The 16,430-nt window shown below is 41.6% G+C and overlaps 1 protein-coding gene across 3 annotated transcripts in view; it reads left to right on the forward strand.

Moving 5' to 3' along the window:
- Window positions 1–1,405: 1,405 nt before the first annotated feature.
- Window positions 1,406–16,430, forward strand: part of Sec23 (transport protein Sec23) — a 54,358-nt gene continuing 39,333 nt past the window's right edge. For 2 of the 3 annotated variants that reach the window (XM_068379905.1, XM_068379918.1), the window contains exons 1-2: window positions 1,445–1,560; window positions 10,247–10,289. In XM_068379905.1, the coding sequence (XP_068236006.1) occupies window positions 10,273–10,289 (17 nt within the window). In that variant the 5' untranslated portion in view covers window positions 1,445–1,560; window positions 10,247–10,272. Of the gene's footprint in view, window positions 1,561–10,246; window positions 10,290–16,430 lie in introns of all 3 variants that reach the window. The other variant, XM_068379912.1, reaches the window with a different exon arrangement.

Consider the following 16,430-nt stretch of genomic DNA (forward strand, 5'->3'; position numbering starts at 1 on the left):
GACACGTTCCTTCACAACCACTTCACTAAATAACATAATAAAAATAGTCAACTGTTCTTGGTTTATCATATCTTTTGTCTCCAACCATAACATAAAAAAATTAGTCGATTGTACTTCTGTGCATATTGTGTTTGATATGAGTTTCAATAACTGTATTAAGTCATTCTGATACTGAGGACTAGTGTAATGGCCCTATCGTCTATCTAGCTTTTTCTTCAGAGAAGGATTAGATTCTGCAATTAGCTCCAAGGTTTCTATAAAATTTACCGAATTTAATGCCTCATCGCCATCCTTATGACCACGAAATGACAATCCTTGTCTTCCCCATAAAGCAGAAACTCTCAAAAAGAAATTTCGCATGTTCCCCTTTCTTCCCTCAATCTCCTGTTGTCTGACAAAATATAAAGGTGATACTGCAGATTGGGTGGGACCCAATTGAATACTTTTGAAATTAGACTAACTACAATCCAGGGAATGTGTCTCTTGCTAGCCTGGTATTGCTAAAGCAGTGCTAAAATCTTTCCATTTCTCTTTTCCAATATCAATAAAAGGTCTTCCACCTAGTCCCTCTTTATAACCGAATAGTAAATTTTGACCGCTATCAATCAAACACTGTGACTGACAGGTCACTAATTGATTTGTGAATAAAGTGATTAGATGTAGCCTATAAGCTCTTATAGAAAACTGCCTTGGCTTAATATTTTTAACGGGTACTAGACATTCGAAAGACTGAAGATGTCAAGGTTGTTAAAAAGAAACTGAAGACTCTTGTTTCCCAAGTGCTTCGATACTGTGATATATATTTTCATATATTCAAAACGCCTTACTTTGCTTACTTTAAGGGCCCTTTTCCTGGCCTTGTTACAATTAGAATGTAAACGACAAACTAATCTTATATGATCTGTAGGGCACAGGGCTCCCCTATGTGATAGGACCAGGGAAACAATCCTTCAAGTACAGTTAAGTAAAGTAAAATGTGTTAGGATTGGTCAAACAAGTTTTTGTGGGTCAAACAAGTTTTTGTGGGTCAAACACGCTTAATGCTCTCTACGAAACTATCTTGTTTACACTGAGTACACGTTATTTGACATTAGTTTAATTGTTTTAAAAAAATATGGAAAATAAGGTTAATTATATACAAGTGGTGTTTTTTTATGATATTTACCGTAAATCATCAATATAATCTGCCCGTCATAAGTTAAAGAGGTGTCAAGTTTTTTGTTTTATCTTTGCATCGTCTGCACGATTCCAATACTCTAATGAAAGTGACAGTTGAGTAACAATGATTTAAATTTCAATCAAATTATGACATATCAATACCCCCAGAGATATGAATATAATGATATATTTTTATGATAAATTAATTGAGTAATATAACTCAAATTTGAGGCCATCACGAGCAACATGCTTAGTTTTAGAAGAGTACTAGTTGCAAATTATCGACAACGTTGTCAGTGTAGACGTGGAAGGCGTGTTAGGTAGAGCTACGTCAGTAGTCTTTAAGCTTATTATTACTTTGTCGTCGCTATATTGAAGGTGTAATATAAGCATACCCGGAAGGTGAGTGATTTCACTCCTTTAGTTTAATCAGAAGTTTTTATATACTTACACAAGTTATACATACTCAATAACTATGTTTTATGTTATTAGGTTACGAGGAGACCTTAGCCTACTTTCAGCATAGGGTTTACCCGCAGTGGGTTCGCCTTGAACCGTAAATGTTTCTCATTATTATTAGCTACTTAATGCTGCTCTTACCATTATTGTTTGTGAAAAAGCTAGAGTATTAAAGGCATTCTTCCAGCAACTACCAAACCTAGGGGTGCTACCGTGGTTGGGAAACCAATTATGTGAATTAAACCAACAGAAATGAGCCTTGATCATAATACCTGAATCATTAGCTTTTAGTACAGTAAAGTATATGGTTCGTTTGCATACTGGTATACTCAATCATATATATATATATATATATATATATATATATATATATATATATATATATATATATATATAATAGGTAAATAATTAATTTAGCTAAATATATGGACCTTATATTTTTCCTTCTCTTTATCTTGTTTTATGCATTTCTGACCATGATTAATGGGGCCTACCATCCAGTTAGTCATGAGTTTTTGGACCTCCTTATATAAAGACAATTATGGGGGACTCCATTGGGAAACCAGATTATTTAGGGTGGGGAAATGACCTAATAGAGTGATTTGCAACAATGGTAATGGTCAGAAATGCCAAATAAATATAAGATAACCAGTTGGAAAGATATAGGTTTAATGAAATTGGATGAAAATTAAAGTATCAATTCTCTATGATACATTTCATGTCCTTCTAATGGTCTTTGGGAGCCTTTGTAGGGTGACTGCCAGATCCCGTAGAAAACGGGAATATTCTGAACTGTGGCCTCGTTCTAAAAACTATTTTGGCGGGAGAAGCTAACTTAAAAAAACCCACCTAACCTATGCTAAAAGCCGTGTCCTTACCCAGGGGGCTGCGCCCCCCCCCCCCCCGACCCCCCCCCCTACACAACATATTTAAGATCCGTAGACCATTTCCAAACTTTTTTATTCTATACAAGATAACAGTCTGAGCGATAATAAGCAAATTAGGACGCTTGGCCGTAGCGCTACAAACTACCCGGTCTTTGCTCTGCCGTGACTCGTGGGTGTACTGCGCACGCTATCCCCATGGGTCACTTTTGGGTATATTTTTTTACTTTCCTGAGCAGCAATAGCTCTACACTGAACAGAAAGCATTTTAATCCTAATCAATTGCCAACATAGATTAAATTACACTAATTTTGAAATAGATTGTACTTTCCTCATGTAAATGTCTTTTTTTGATAGTAGTGAAGTTGAAACTGAAAAGGAGAGTGGAAAAAAAGGGCTGTTCTAGAACAGTATTCAGGAACTGGTGCGTAAATATTTGGAAACTCTTAATTGATTTAAAAAGCTAGGTAATGATTATCATGCAAAAAAGAAGAAAAAGAAAAGGCCAGCACAAGAGACTTGTGCGCAATGCCAATAACTTTCCGTCAGTCTCCCAAATGTAGAGAGACAATGCAGTTAGAGTGGGAAATACTTTATATTTTAATCAACCTATACTTGAGTTATTATTCCCCAGCCCTCATTGAACATATAGAGAAAAATGCTAAACTATCCTGCACTCGTCCATTTTTTTATAGCGAATTCCAGTATTGCTAGTACTGTACAGTACTGTAATTGAAGTATATATCATATATCAAGTGTTTATGCATAGCTGATCATTAATATTGGGGCAAAGCACTCATTCATGAGTTTTGGGTTACTTTGATATTAGCTATTATGGGAAACCAAGGTTTGTGGGTGGGGGAAATGCCAAAAAACTAGCAATTTGCAGCAATAATAATGGTCTTAAATGCATAATAAATACAAGATAAATAGTTGGTAAAATATAAGTTTGTATAAAGGGGGGGGGGTCGGAGGACCATAATTTTAGGTTATGACTAAGAAATCACATTTTAAACAGCCCCACCTAACCTAACCTAGGAGCCATATCCTTATCTAGGGGTGCCCCCTTACAGTTTTGTATCTTTACCTACCTTCCTTAGACCTTTGTTTCCTTACCTACTGGGGGAGGGGGAGAACAACTTGCCCCTTAGATTGCTGTACTCTATCCATATTTTACTATAGTACATGTCTTTCATCGGTATTATTATAGTAAAACACCGAAAAAGCTTTACTAATAAAGGAATGCAGTTTTCTATAGAAAAATTCCAGTTTTCTTTGAAAATTACCTTTATGTATTTCATAATTAAATAGTTACCTGTAATAAGATATACCCTAATATATCCTAAGGTAAAGGGGGCCACCCAGTGGGAACCGGAGGTTTTGAGTTGGGAAAATTTTCTGGCGAATTGATAAATAATGGTAAAACTAACCTTTTCTTCTCCATATGTTATTCTTTGGGACGCATAATAATTCCACTAACTATGGTCATCCTCTTCCCCTGAAATATTTATTTCACACCGATTACATTTTATGAAAACCACACGTAATCTGGTCCAGTTTGTGCATAGCTTGTTGCGTAATAACGACTTTATACTTTCTGCACACAAGCCTTTCTCCCACTTTCTACCAATGGAATTATTCTACTTTTGTTCGTTCGTTTGTATGCAGCTTCTCCTCCTTCCTACCCCTACCATATGACTAAGTTTACCATATTAGGGTATGTTTGTATGCTTGAGTGTGACGTAGACAGTTCTGCGATACATCCCGTTTTCTGAGAACGACTGTTCGGTTCCTTTGCAGTTACATTTCGTGTTGGTTGTGTTTTGTGCAGCCCAACGTAACAAAGTGTAATGGCTGCCATTATTGCTATATGGATGCTTTAGCCAAATTTCATAGCGAGTATTACGGCACTCCTAGTGTAGTAAATAATTTTTAAAAGCTGATTGTGTTATCCCTCAAAGTTTAAAATGTCCATTCAGAGTTTTTTAGGGAAGACCAGCACATTTTCTACTGTAACTCGACTGTAAAAATTGCTAAGACAAAAAAAAAAACGGAGTCAATCTTAAGGTAACGAATTTTTAGTGATTTACTTTATCAGGATTTAAGGAATTATTTGTGATTTACTTTTTGAGTTTGTTACCTGGGAAGGGGGGGGGGGGGATGTCCTGGGGGTTTGTCACCCAGCTAGGTATGTGACTTGAGGTTTGTGACCTGGGAAGGTGGGGTCTGTGGGCTTGTCCCCCCGGTTAGGTCTGTGACCAGGGAAATACTAGGTTAGGTGAGTGTTAGGTTCTGTGGTCTTTTATAAATCTCAAGTGTTGAATAATTACATAATTTTACACTTTCATAAGCTATAGCTACAGAGTGGAGTAGAAAAAAATAAATCTAGATATTAAGGCAACTGAAAAGGGAACAAATAATAAAGTGGTGGTATGAATGCTGTAGAATGTTGATATCATTACAATAGTAGGTCAAATTACAGGACCTGCAGATGTTCAGATTTAGATTGCAAATATACTAAGATGATATTCAATACCCAGTGTGTACTAGAGTTGCCAAAAATCTAAGTGAGGAGAAACCATTGGAAGGGGACAGGACATTTCAGTTACTGAATTTAAAAGCTAGGGTTGTAAGTACTGTCTGGATGAAGTGTAAAGACATTGTATCCAGTTACTAGATAGACCAAGATTCAGGTAAAGAGGACTATTACAAGGCCTCTACTTCAGTATTCAGCACTTGAAAATAAAGTAATGGAGAATTTTGGAGTGATGAAATACTGTGTAGTTACTGTATGTAAATGCTTGTATCCAAGGAGTTCATTGAAAGATTTTGTCTTTCCTTACAGAAAATAGTTTATAGGGTCATATTTCTTGATTACCGTAATTAACCTACTTAAAAATATCAGCATGTTTTGTAAAAAGAATAACATAGGTGATAAGATAGTGCGTTCTTGCATCATATTACGTTGTATCATATTACGTAAACTTAATCATGGTGAAAGTATCTTGTAGTGTATTATGAAAGGCTATATGGTATAGGATGATAAGGTATTACAAAATATAAATGCAAGGACAAAATTGAGTATGTATATCTAGGAGCTGAATGTAAAGCTTTAACAAATTGTAAATGAAAGCTTATTTCATAGAATGTACATACATTTAATGAATTATGTTGGGAATTCAGGAAACCTTTAAATTGCTTTAAATGTTTTGAAAAGGGCTTGCAAAGGATTTTTGTTAGCAATACAGGTACGAGGGTTTTTACTATGCCGTTATGCAAGTAGAATATTTGCAGAAGTTTGGACTCGCCTAAATTCAATTTAGTACTTTACCTAAGCACTGAAGTTGCTAATGTAGTTCTCTAATATATAGTAAAGTCACAATTTATAACCTTAAAACATTTGTAAGATGGCAATTACTAGGGCTAAAAAAAAATCATGGACATGAATATGCATTTGAATGATACAAATCGATAAAAAACACAATTCCTTGCACACTGGAAGGGAGGTTGCAAGGTGGGATGAGACAGGTTTAACGGGATGAAGAACCTTGAGAGATAGGAAGACCTGCAGAAGGTACTGGAGGTACTGAGTCACGTTAGTAGAGAAAATCTGTTTAAGGTGCTGGAACTACTGGGGCAATTAAGTTTGGAGAACCTGTTGAAAGTGCAGGAAGTACTAGGACAGATAAGCTGGATGAGGGAAAGTAGTAGTTTCAGTAGAGGTTATAGGATCGAATGCATGTAGTTTTTCAGTGCATTTTGGAGATTTACACTCCTCCTTTAAGATCTGCTTGTAACACACTAGTAAATTCATGATCCTTCAAAACTTACTGTACTTTTTAGTATTGGGTTTCTCAGCATCAAACTTTCCTACTAACCCTTGGTGTATCAGTGTAAAACCTTCTGACATGTTCATGATCGTAAATCTTATGAGGTACTGTAGGGGGTTTTTATTTCTTCCTCCTCCTCCAGTTGTCTGCTTCTGTTGAATGAGGTTTCTCAGCAGATATCTCCTCTCCATGAGATACCAACTGTTACAGCTCTGTGATATCACGAACATATACTTCTTATATTAATGTGGTTTTTTTCCCATTTATATGGGGTAAGCAACCTTTTCTACGCCAGTCAATTATATCCTTAGAGCCATGAAAATAATCCACAAATTGGGGACAGTGTTTTGACACCATTCAAGTTTGTTTGCTTCAGCAATATTCTTCACACCTGAAAGGTTGTAGGATTTTCAAAAATCCATCAGAGCAAAGTACTAGTTATGCTCGGTTACTTTCAAGACCTTATTAAATGTTCTTTGAAGGTAGTAGGTCTTGAAACAGGCAATAATGCCTTGGTCCTTAGGTTGTAAAAGAGGAGTGTTCATTAGGTGTAAGGTAAACCACCGTAATATTTTCATTATAAAGTCATCAAAAGAGAATCTTGGACGTGATCGAGCAGCAAACAACTATTTAAAAGGGGCAAACCTTCTCAATCGGATGCACTCTTGTGAGTACAGTAATAGATGCAATTCAGCTGCGCGAGGTTCTTTTAAGAAAGAGATAACCCTTTGGGTGGTTTCGATGTAGGGTTTTAGAACTATCCTTACATTATTCTATGTCAGAAAGTTTTAATTTCTCACCATCGCTTCATCATGCAGTTGGATAAGAGACTAAGGGATTATCCCAGTCGCAGATTGTTGGCTCAGAGTCAAAAACAGCCTTTTAATATCAATGTAGAAATCTTAAATGCTTATGCCTTTCCACCCCTTTCCATGTCTCTCTTGATTCCTCAAAAGTCAGCGGAAGACATAGAGATTCAGATGGATCCTGATTGTTCCAAAGCAGCCACATGGTGAATGGTACCCAAATTGGCTGTTTATCTCTTCTTTCATCGGGGAAGTTCCTCATTCGTCTCGATAATATACCGCTCGGTCCCCAATCCAAGTTTTCAACTAGGGGTCAGACCTGAAGTCTTCAAAAGAATCAACTAGACACTTGAGGAGGGGGTTGACAGTCTTTACCTCCTAAGAGCTCAATCCATTTGGAACATTTTCACGAATGCTAAGGTCCCTTAATCAGACCCATTCAAACTTGGGTTAGCCCTGGTAAAGCAAGTAGAAAAATGCCATATCTTTTATGGTGTCATTAGCCATTCAGTAGGATAGAAAAAGCAGTTCGTGGAAAGGATCTAGAATCCAAGCAGTCATGACTTCAATCCTCCTTTCTCTCCTCCATACAAAGGAAAGCAGGGTAAAAATGTCTTGGTTTTATCTGTAGGTAAACCATTTTCCTTTTGTAACCTAGTATAGAAATACTGTAATACTTGTTGCGTCCCCAAGGTTTCCTTTTGTAACCTAGTATAGAAATACTGTAATACTTGTTGCGTCCCCAAGGTTTCCTTTTGTAACCTAGTATAGAAATACTGTAATACTTGTTGCGTCCCCAATACCTATAGCGAGGTAATGTCTATGGTACTCTTAAAGATTCCTACGTCGCGGAGAACTCTTACCTAGACCAGTCACATTGCTAGTATCACAAGTACACTGCTTGCGGAGGCCGCTAACTGTGCAAGGCACAATGTTTCAGTGTGAGGTGCAAGGGTCCCTACCAGTTACAATCTAATAACGTATGGAGAAAACACCATGTCAATGCCATAAGCCAGTTGGTACGAACTTCCACCCTCCCAAGGGTATGTCATCCTTATAAATAGTGAGGGTTTGTATACTCATGGAACAAATGACAAATTTGGAAATTATTTGTATTTTTCCTAACAATTCAAACCTGGAGCTATTCGTATAGATTGTTCCACCAGCCCCTATCCCCCAAGAAGTTTTACCTGCAAGCAAAGTAGGTGGTCAGCCCAGGTGCACGAGTGAGCTGGGTGGCCGGCTACCCCCACCCTGCTAACTAGCGGTTTCGGGTGGTTATCCCTCGCTAATAGTCTTATGGCTTGCACTATCCAATGGAAGGGCCTTTTATATTCACAAAATGCTCTTTTATTGGCTTTCTTTTCGTGGTCTCCCTTTTTTATATGCTCCGGAAACTATTCTAATACAGTACTGTCTACTGTGTATAACCCCGCTGTGCAATAGAACTTTAGAGAGTGGTTTTTCATAATCATCTTCCATAAAATGCTTTGAATGCAAACAAGAATGACTGGTGGGAGAAATTTTCTCGTCGCATTGCCTGAACCTACAATTTTCTGAGGCTTTCATCTTTTGGGAAACTAAATCAAAGTAAAAAAGTACTGTAATACCCCAATATCCTATTTCAGTTTGTAAATGTTACTAGAAAATCCATCAGTATCAATGTAGAACCCTCTAATTTCTCGTTCGTGTAATTCATTGTAAAAAATACAGTCTAGATGAAAATTACTGATGAAATCTAAGAGATGGATTCAAAGTTTTGTTGAATCTTTGCATGCATCCATATACAAAACACAAAATAGGAATTATTCATAGAAATGCAAGGATAACTTATAATGTAACTACACAGATAATTGATGGGAGCTGAGCACTTAGGTTTGTGACTTTTTTGCCAACCAGTCACTGACCAGGTCAGCTACACTAATCTCATCTCATGGCACCTCCTCATCTAACCTCCTTGGTTCCAGCCAAGTTACAAAGAGATCACTAGTAAGCGACACAATGGCCATAGCGAACCCCCGAAATGGAATATATATAAACAAAAGGCCAAACACGATTAAGAATAAAAAAGTGTCGCTACCAAGAAATCCCAAACAGACAAATATAGTACTCAACTTGGAAGCAGGGATCTCTAAAACGTCGGACATCTTCCAAAAATAACAAAGCACACGAGCAAAATAAAACACGTCTGACCAACGCAAGTGCTGAAGAGGAATGAGGATGGGGGGTGGGAAGATGTAAGGGTAGAGATGGGGGTATGTTGATGAAGGAGAGGTCTAATTGGTGAGGGATCTATGGTCGTGGTTCAATCACGCCCCAGTTTTCTATACCGACACTCAATGAGTGCGCGAGGTAGGTTTATTCCTGGCATTCCATGCATCTCTTTTTCTCTGGTATTTTCAGCAATAATCATGCCTTAGAAATGGTGCTAGAGGAGCATTTCACTGGGCGACACAGGTCCCTCACCCAGAAATAGATTTTTCCTTCGTCAAAATCCCTTTTTATTAAAGAACTCATGTTTGTGTAGCTAGGAATATACAAATTGCTTATAAAATTTGTGATATTTATGGTATAGTTCCAATGCTTTTTAAGGTATTCCAATCTTACTTTAGATATTTATACTGTATAAGAATTACTTCTGCTTGAGGAGAATCAAAGTATGTCTTTTTCCCTTATTTTTTTTTTTTTTTTACTTATGCTTTGCATTGTTTTACTGTATAGTACTTAGAGATGAACATTAAATGCCAGAAATTGATATTTTTAAGTAAGCTTTGTTAATAGTAAGATAGTTTACTTCACTTTGAAAATTTCATTTTTAGCAGGCCTGTATTTTTTTATATTTCTAACCTTATTGTATTTACTACAGTATATCTTTAAAAACTTTTTCTGTAGATTTTATATGTAGTATATAACAGTATTGGTTTTGTTCCAAAGTACCACATGTAGATACGTCTTGTTTGGGTAGTATTAAAAGACTATAGAGGATATCAACTGCAATTGCACAAGTGAAAGTTAGGCTGATCTCGTGCTTTCAAAGATAGGCCACTTGAAATCGTATGTAATTTTTTAAATTTTTACAATTCCAACTCTGGTGTTTATTTTTTGTCAGGTTACATTATCAACTACAGACACGCAATGTCATCCGCTTCTATGTGAGTACAGTAGTGAGGTATTTTTTTATTTTAGATATCCATTTAGCTCAGTGTGCTTTATTAATTTTGTGTAGTTGGAGCTCTTATGTCCTTTAATGATTAGTTGTTCCGACACTAAATACAAACCCTCTGCTATTTATAGGGGATATTACTTTTGAAGAAGCTGAGGGACAAGCCACAAGACTTTTAGTGTTGGTTAACCACCCACCCACTAGTTATAGGGGTGGCGGGTGTCACTCGCACACCTTGGTTGAGTAACCTCTTTGCCTTTAGCTCGGTGGAGATCAGACATTGCTGCTCTCCTCCTTCCAACTGACTTGCCATATTCATTGACTTAACTGCTTTTTTGAGCTTTTTATTTTCCAGTGTGTTTGATTTTCTCCTTGACCGTCCTTATACGGACTAGTTCAGGACCTGAGATCCGCTCCTGCTGGACTTTAATGTCCTCCGTTGAGACTGATTCACACTTGTGTTCGTCCTGCCAAGGGCAGCGCTGTGATCAGGACAACACTTGTCTTTAATGTCGGGAGTGGTCTACCTCCCAGTTGAAGAGGTTTGGGCAACAGTGCAAGAAGTCGGCTAGGAGAGATTCTTCGCCTTCGGGGTCTTCCTCGAAGTTAAAGACACCTCAAATTTCTTCCTTGGCCACCTGATCTTTTCCCAAAGCTGCTGGGGAACGATCGAAGAGAAGATTAAACCAGCTAACACCAGGTTAACTTGGGGTTCGAGGGACGGGACTGTTTCCTCTAGAGAAGCAGTCCCCCCCTCCCCCTGGGAAGACCTATTAAATTTTCTAATGTTTTCCAGGTTTGGCCTTCCCTTGATTTGACCGGTCCCTCGTTGAAGGAGGCATTGCTGAAACTCCTTCAACTTTGTGGTGAGAGGAAGCGCTCGCCAGCTTCCCCTGATGTGGACACCCGTCACCAATGAGTGTAGAACAGCGTGATCCTAGAGTGACCTCTACCTTGATTGCCAGTGGGTTACTTGCCAGACGTTCACCTGCGGCGTCTCGTCATTCGCTAGCTGCTTGTCCTTTGTCTCCTATTGACAGTCGCTCTGTCTTGTGATCGTCACTCATCACCTTGTGACTTTCACTCTCGACACAAGCTAGCGCAGGCTCATCACTCCCCCGCTTCTCTGGACTCTCCCTTGACTTGTTGTTTGCCACCCTTGCTGCGTTCATCAGTCACTTTTGATTCTTACACCTTGCTCACCAGCTGCTCATCGTTCTCCACCCTTGCGGCTTTTGTCAGTCCTCGTCATTCTCGGATTACGCCTCGATCACAAGCTGTTCGTCGTTTGCCAGTTCACAGCCATTCCCCTTCTGAGCGTTCACCAACTCATAGTTCACTAGCTCCTTGTCACTTCGGACCACTGCTGTTCACCAACTCGTTCGCTGAGGTCTTCTGCTTCACCGATCGTCAGCCAATCATTGCGTGATCATTTCTCTCCTGCTAATTACAGATCAACAAGTGATCACCGCTCGCCAGTTCAGGACAACCGACCACCACAGGATTGCCGCAGAGACAACACCCATCATCCTTTTGTGAGAGATCTCCCCTCCCTCATCAGTGTTCTCCATTCCATCAAGATGACCTTCCTGTTCACAGGTAGAGTCTGGAGCCTTCCTGCCCTAGGGAGTCCAGACCCTCCCTAACATAGAAGGGGTCTCTTCATACCAGTGGGGACCATCCATATTCGAAGGACCTCTAACATGGTGGACGCCCGGTCCTGTTCCCTTACAAGGAGGAGTCGTCAAGGACTCGGCAATCCTCCACTTTAGAACCTTCTCGCTCATCCAAGCCTGAGCCAGGAGTCACGCCGTTGCCAGTCGTACCAGGTACGGAACCTAACCTTAGAACCTTTCAGGCTCCTAATCCCAGGGCTTACCAGGGATCTTCCGGTCAGAGTTGCGTTCAGAAAGGAACCTTCATGGTTTGACGCTATGGTAGAGGTAGTGTGTCAGGTCATTACGGGCGCAGTCCCTTCGGCACAAGCGGTAACCAGCACACCTAGGATTCCTCTGGAAAATTTGGCTCCCTCTGTCTACAGCCTCCTCCCTTCTGACCCCAGACAAAAGCCCACAGGGCCAGCTGAGCAAAGGCCCCCTTCCCCTGGGATGTTCATCTCCCCTCTCAACAGGAAATTGGGAGCAGTAGAGACGGGTGCGGATGTCCAAGAGGACTTCTCACAGTTACAACTGTTGCTGGCAATGACAACAAATAGGAGGAGGAAAAAGCATCCAACTCCTCCTCAGGAAGATACTCTTCGCCGCCGCTTGAGCTGAGGCCGGAATTGCTGAGAGTTTTCCTTTATGGAATCATGCCGCCTCTCCCCTATTGAGGCCGTTTCCACTGAGCTATGTCCTGTCTTGAAGAAGATGAACCATCCTTCTTCTAGGAAGGAAGAACACTCCAGGCTTTTGCTTCTGGAAGAGTATCATCCATCCCACGGAGAATCAAAAGACTCAAAAACAATCTTGAAAACCTTATCCAGGTTATCAAGGCTTCAGCAAGAGAGGCCTTGGGGTTCCTCCCATTTACCAGCAAGAATGTTAACAAGGCAACATGTCTTCTACTGATGTACCTGACGACTTTGACTCACCCCGGGCTCCCATGGGTGAGAGCTCGTGGGTGGAAGACCCTGACGACGAGGATGAATATCTCCTGAAGGCTGCAAGTCCTAAGCTCACGGAGGCAGAGCAAAGGGAGTCGAAACATGCTTTCTGGCAGGTCTTGGCCTGCATGAGAACCATCAACGGGTTGTCCGATACAGTCATGGCCCCTCGAGGGGAAAGACACGATCCTAGACTACGGTACTCAAATACCTCCCAAGGCCTGAGTAGCTTTGCCCTGATCTAAGGGGATGATGGGTGCCCGAAAGAAAGTGTTCGCCCAGATCATCGGCTCCTCCAGTTCCTTCCGTGTAGGCTCATCCTCTAAGCTTCTTTTGCTGCCGTTTGTGCAGCAGACGAAGTATTATGCCACCAACGAGCCAAATCCGGCGCTGCTTCTTGACCACTTCATAGAGGCACTGACCAGCAGTCTCCTTTCAAAGACACTGAATTCTCCGTCTTTTTTTTTCTCTGCGACAAGAGACCCTTAATCAAGAGAAGGTTGCAAAGTATGTCTGGCAGGCTACTTCGTGACTAGATCTCTGTTTAGGGTCTGTAGGACACCTCTTCAGGACCAAAGACTGGTCCAAGGAGACCGCGAGGAAACCTTTCTGTTATCAGGAATCGGGATCATTGAGTTCCTTTCCCACCAGGTGGTGAACCTGGGGGCAAATATGATCCTTCGACAAAGGGACTCTGTAATAGAAAGTTTCCACCGACAAGTCCCACATGCAGACGTGACGAGACTTTGGAATTCGACTCTCGAGGTTTCCTCTTTGTTCGGGTCGAAAGATGTCGAGCGGATGGAAGAAGTCTAACCAGGACTCCCTTCGCCGTACGACTCTTACATCTCTGCCCTATTGGCCTCCTCTGTCGATGAATAGAACGATAACGTCAACATCTCGAAGGGTGTCAATGAAGCCCTTTCCAGCCAAGGAGCGGATGGGCTCTTAAGTCCTCACGTTTAGGTAAATGGAAGGGAGGGAGCAGCTGATAACCGCACCCACTAGGGTGGGCAATCCTCCCACTTGTCCACCAGTGGGAGGATGCCTGCAACGCTGCTGGCAGAGGTGGCGTCAGCTTGGGGCCGAATCCTGGACAATCTCTGGGATTTGTTCAGGGTATCATGTCCTGTTATTTCAATCTCTCTCTCCACTGAATTGGGATAGAGTCCCATCAAGCTCCTACGTGAAGGGATCCGCGAAGCAGCTGGCTGCCCTCCGGTCCGAAGTTCAGACCATGTTGGAGAAGGGCGTTCTCCTAGAGGTCGTCAGTGGGTCTCCAGGCTTCTACAGTCAACTCTTTCTTGTGAAAAAGGTGTTTGGAGGCTGGAGACCAGTCATCGATCTCTTGGCTCTGAACAAGTTTTTCTAACATTTCATTCAGCATGGAGACAGCAGACACAGTCAGACAAGCGGTGAGACCACAGGACTTCATGTGCACTCTGGATCTCAAGGACGCATACTTCCAGATCCCAGTTCATCTGTCTTCAGGGAAGTATCTATGGATCATACTTTATGACAAGCAATACCAGTTCAAGGTGCTGTGCTTTGGGCTTTCCACGGCACCCCAGGTGAAGACGAGAGTGTTTGCCCTAGTATTATTGGGGGCCCACAGAATCGGCATCCGTCTCCCAAGATACTTGGACGACTGGCTAATCCTAGCAGACTCGGCAGCAACCCTTCTTCAGCACCGAGACAGACCTCTAGTGTTTTGTCGAGATCTGGGGATTGTGGTAAAACTTGAAAAGTCGTCGTCTGCTTCCTTTTCAAAGACTTGTATACCTAGATATGATCATAGACACCGACTAACAGAAAGTCTTCCCATCAGACGACAAGGTGCAGGGGCGGAGGAAGGTAGCAAGACCCTTCCTCAGTCAGGAAGAACTTGTCAGCCCAGTAATGGTTGTGTCTCTTATAGGTCACCTATCATCCCTGGTCTATTTAGTTCCCAATGCATGCCTTAGGATTCAAGCTCATCAGTTGCAGTTGAAGTCCAGGTATTATCAGACCAAAGTTTCCCCGGACATCCTAGTCCCCATAGGACTAGAGGAGCAGACGGATCTCAGGTGGTGGGTGGCAGACGAGAATCTCCGCAGGGGTGTCGGTCTTCTCGCTCTCTCCCTGGAATTGATGCTCTTTACAGGTGCATCAAAAGAAGGGCAGCATTCCTCATGCTGCACCACATTGCCTCTGGCCTTTGGTTCAAGTCGGAAAGATATCAACATATAAATCTATTAGAGATGAGGGTAGGCTTCCTAGACCTCCAACAGTTCCAGCAGTTCCTGGCGGGTCACTCCATGGTGTTGATGATCAACAACACCACAGTAGTGGCTTACATAAACCAACAAGGCGGTACCTTTTCGCAGCCCTGGCGCCATCTGGCTGTAGAGATACTGAGATGGTCAGAAGACAACTTGGTATCCCTATCGGCTTGCTTCATTCCGGGCAAGAGGAATGTGCTCGTGGACAGCCTGAGCAGAGCGACTCGCATTGTGGACGCCGAGTGGTCATTGAATCATCTAGTAGCCAACAAAGTTCTGACTTTATGGGGTTCCCCGACTGTGAACTTGTTCGCGACATCCCTGAATTTCAGGCTCCCGTTCTACTGCTTCCCAGTCCAAAATCCCCAGGCTCTCTGGCAAGATGCATTCTATCAATGGTGGGACAACATCGACGTTGACGCTTTTCCCCTATTTTGTCAGATGAGGATGAGAAGAGTTGTCCATAAGACCATTATATCCTACAATCTCTCACGACTCGTAGCCCTGCTATGGCATCACACAGAGTGGTTCCCGAACTTCTGAGAGAACTCCCTCCACGACACATTTTACTCAAACTGCTACATACGAACATGTTCCACAATGCAGTAGCGTTCATGCCTGTAGACTATTCAGCACCTCGTAATGGATGTCTGGACACTTCAGACGCTCTTTAGCGTTGGTCTACCATGCTAAGTGGACTGTCTTCTGTAGTTGGTGTTGTGGAAAGGGTAATTCTCTCCTTGATGCCACTATTACAACAATAACGGAGTTCCTTGTGCGCCTTCAGGAGGAAATGCTCCTCTCAGTTTCGGCGCTGAAAGGCTACTGCTCAGCTTTGAGCCTTGCCTTTAAACTGAAAAGACTAGATATTTCTTCCTCGTTGGAACTTTCCCTCCTCCTACAAAGTTACGAGCTTACCTGCCCCCAGTCAGAAGTTAGACCTCCATGGAACGTGGTTTGCGTACTTCAGTCTGAAGGGTGCTCCCTACGAACCATTACGCCAGGCAACAGATCTCCCCCTCACTTTGAAGATGGCGTTCCTACGCACCTAGGCTTCGGCCAAAATAGTTAGTGAACGGCATGGTCTTTCCTATGACATCCTCATTCAAGGCGATGGGGGGAGTAATCCTCAACTTCGTCCCCGAGTTTATTGCTAAAACTCAAAATCTGAGAGTAGCAGATCCTAGATTCGGGCCTTTCCGGATTGGGAGACTTCATGCCGTAACCGATAATCCAGATTAACTTTTTCCATGTAGGAGTTTGA

The sequence above is a fragment of the Palaemon carinicauda genome, chromosome 1, assembly GCF_036898095.1.
Source record: "Palaemon carinicauda isolate YSFRI2023 chromosome 1, ASM3689809v2, whole genome shotgun sequence".
NCBI lineage: Eukaryota > Metazoa > Arthropoda > Malacostraca > Decapoda > Palaemonidae > Palaemon > Palaemon carinicauda.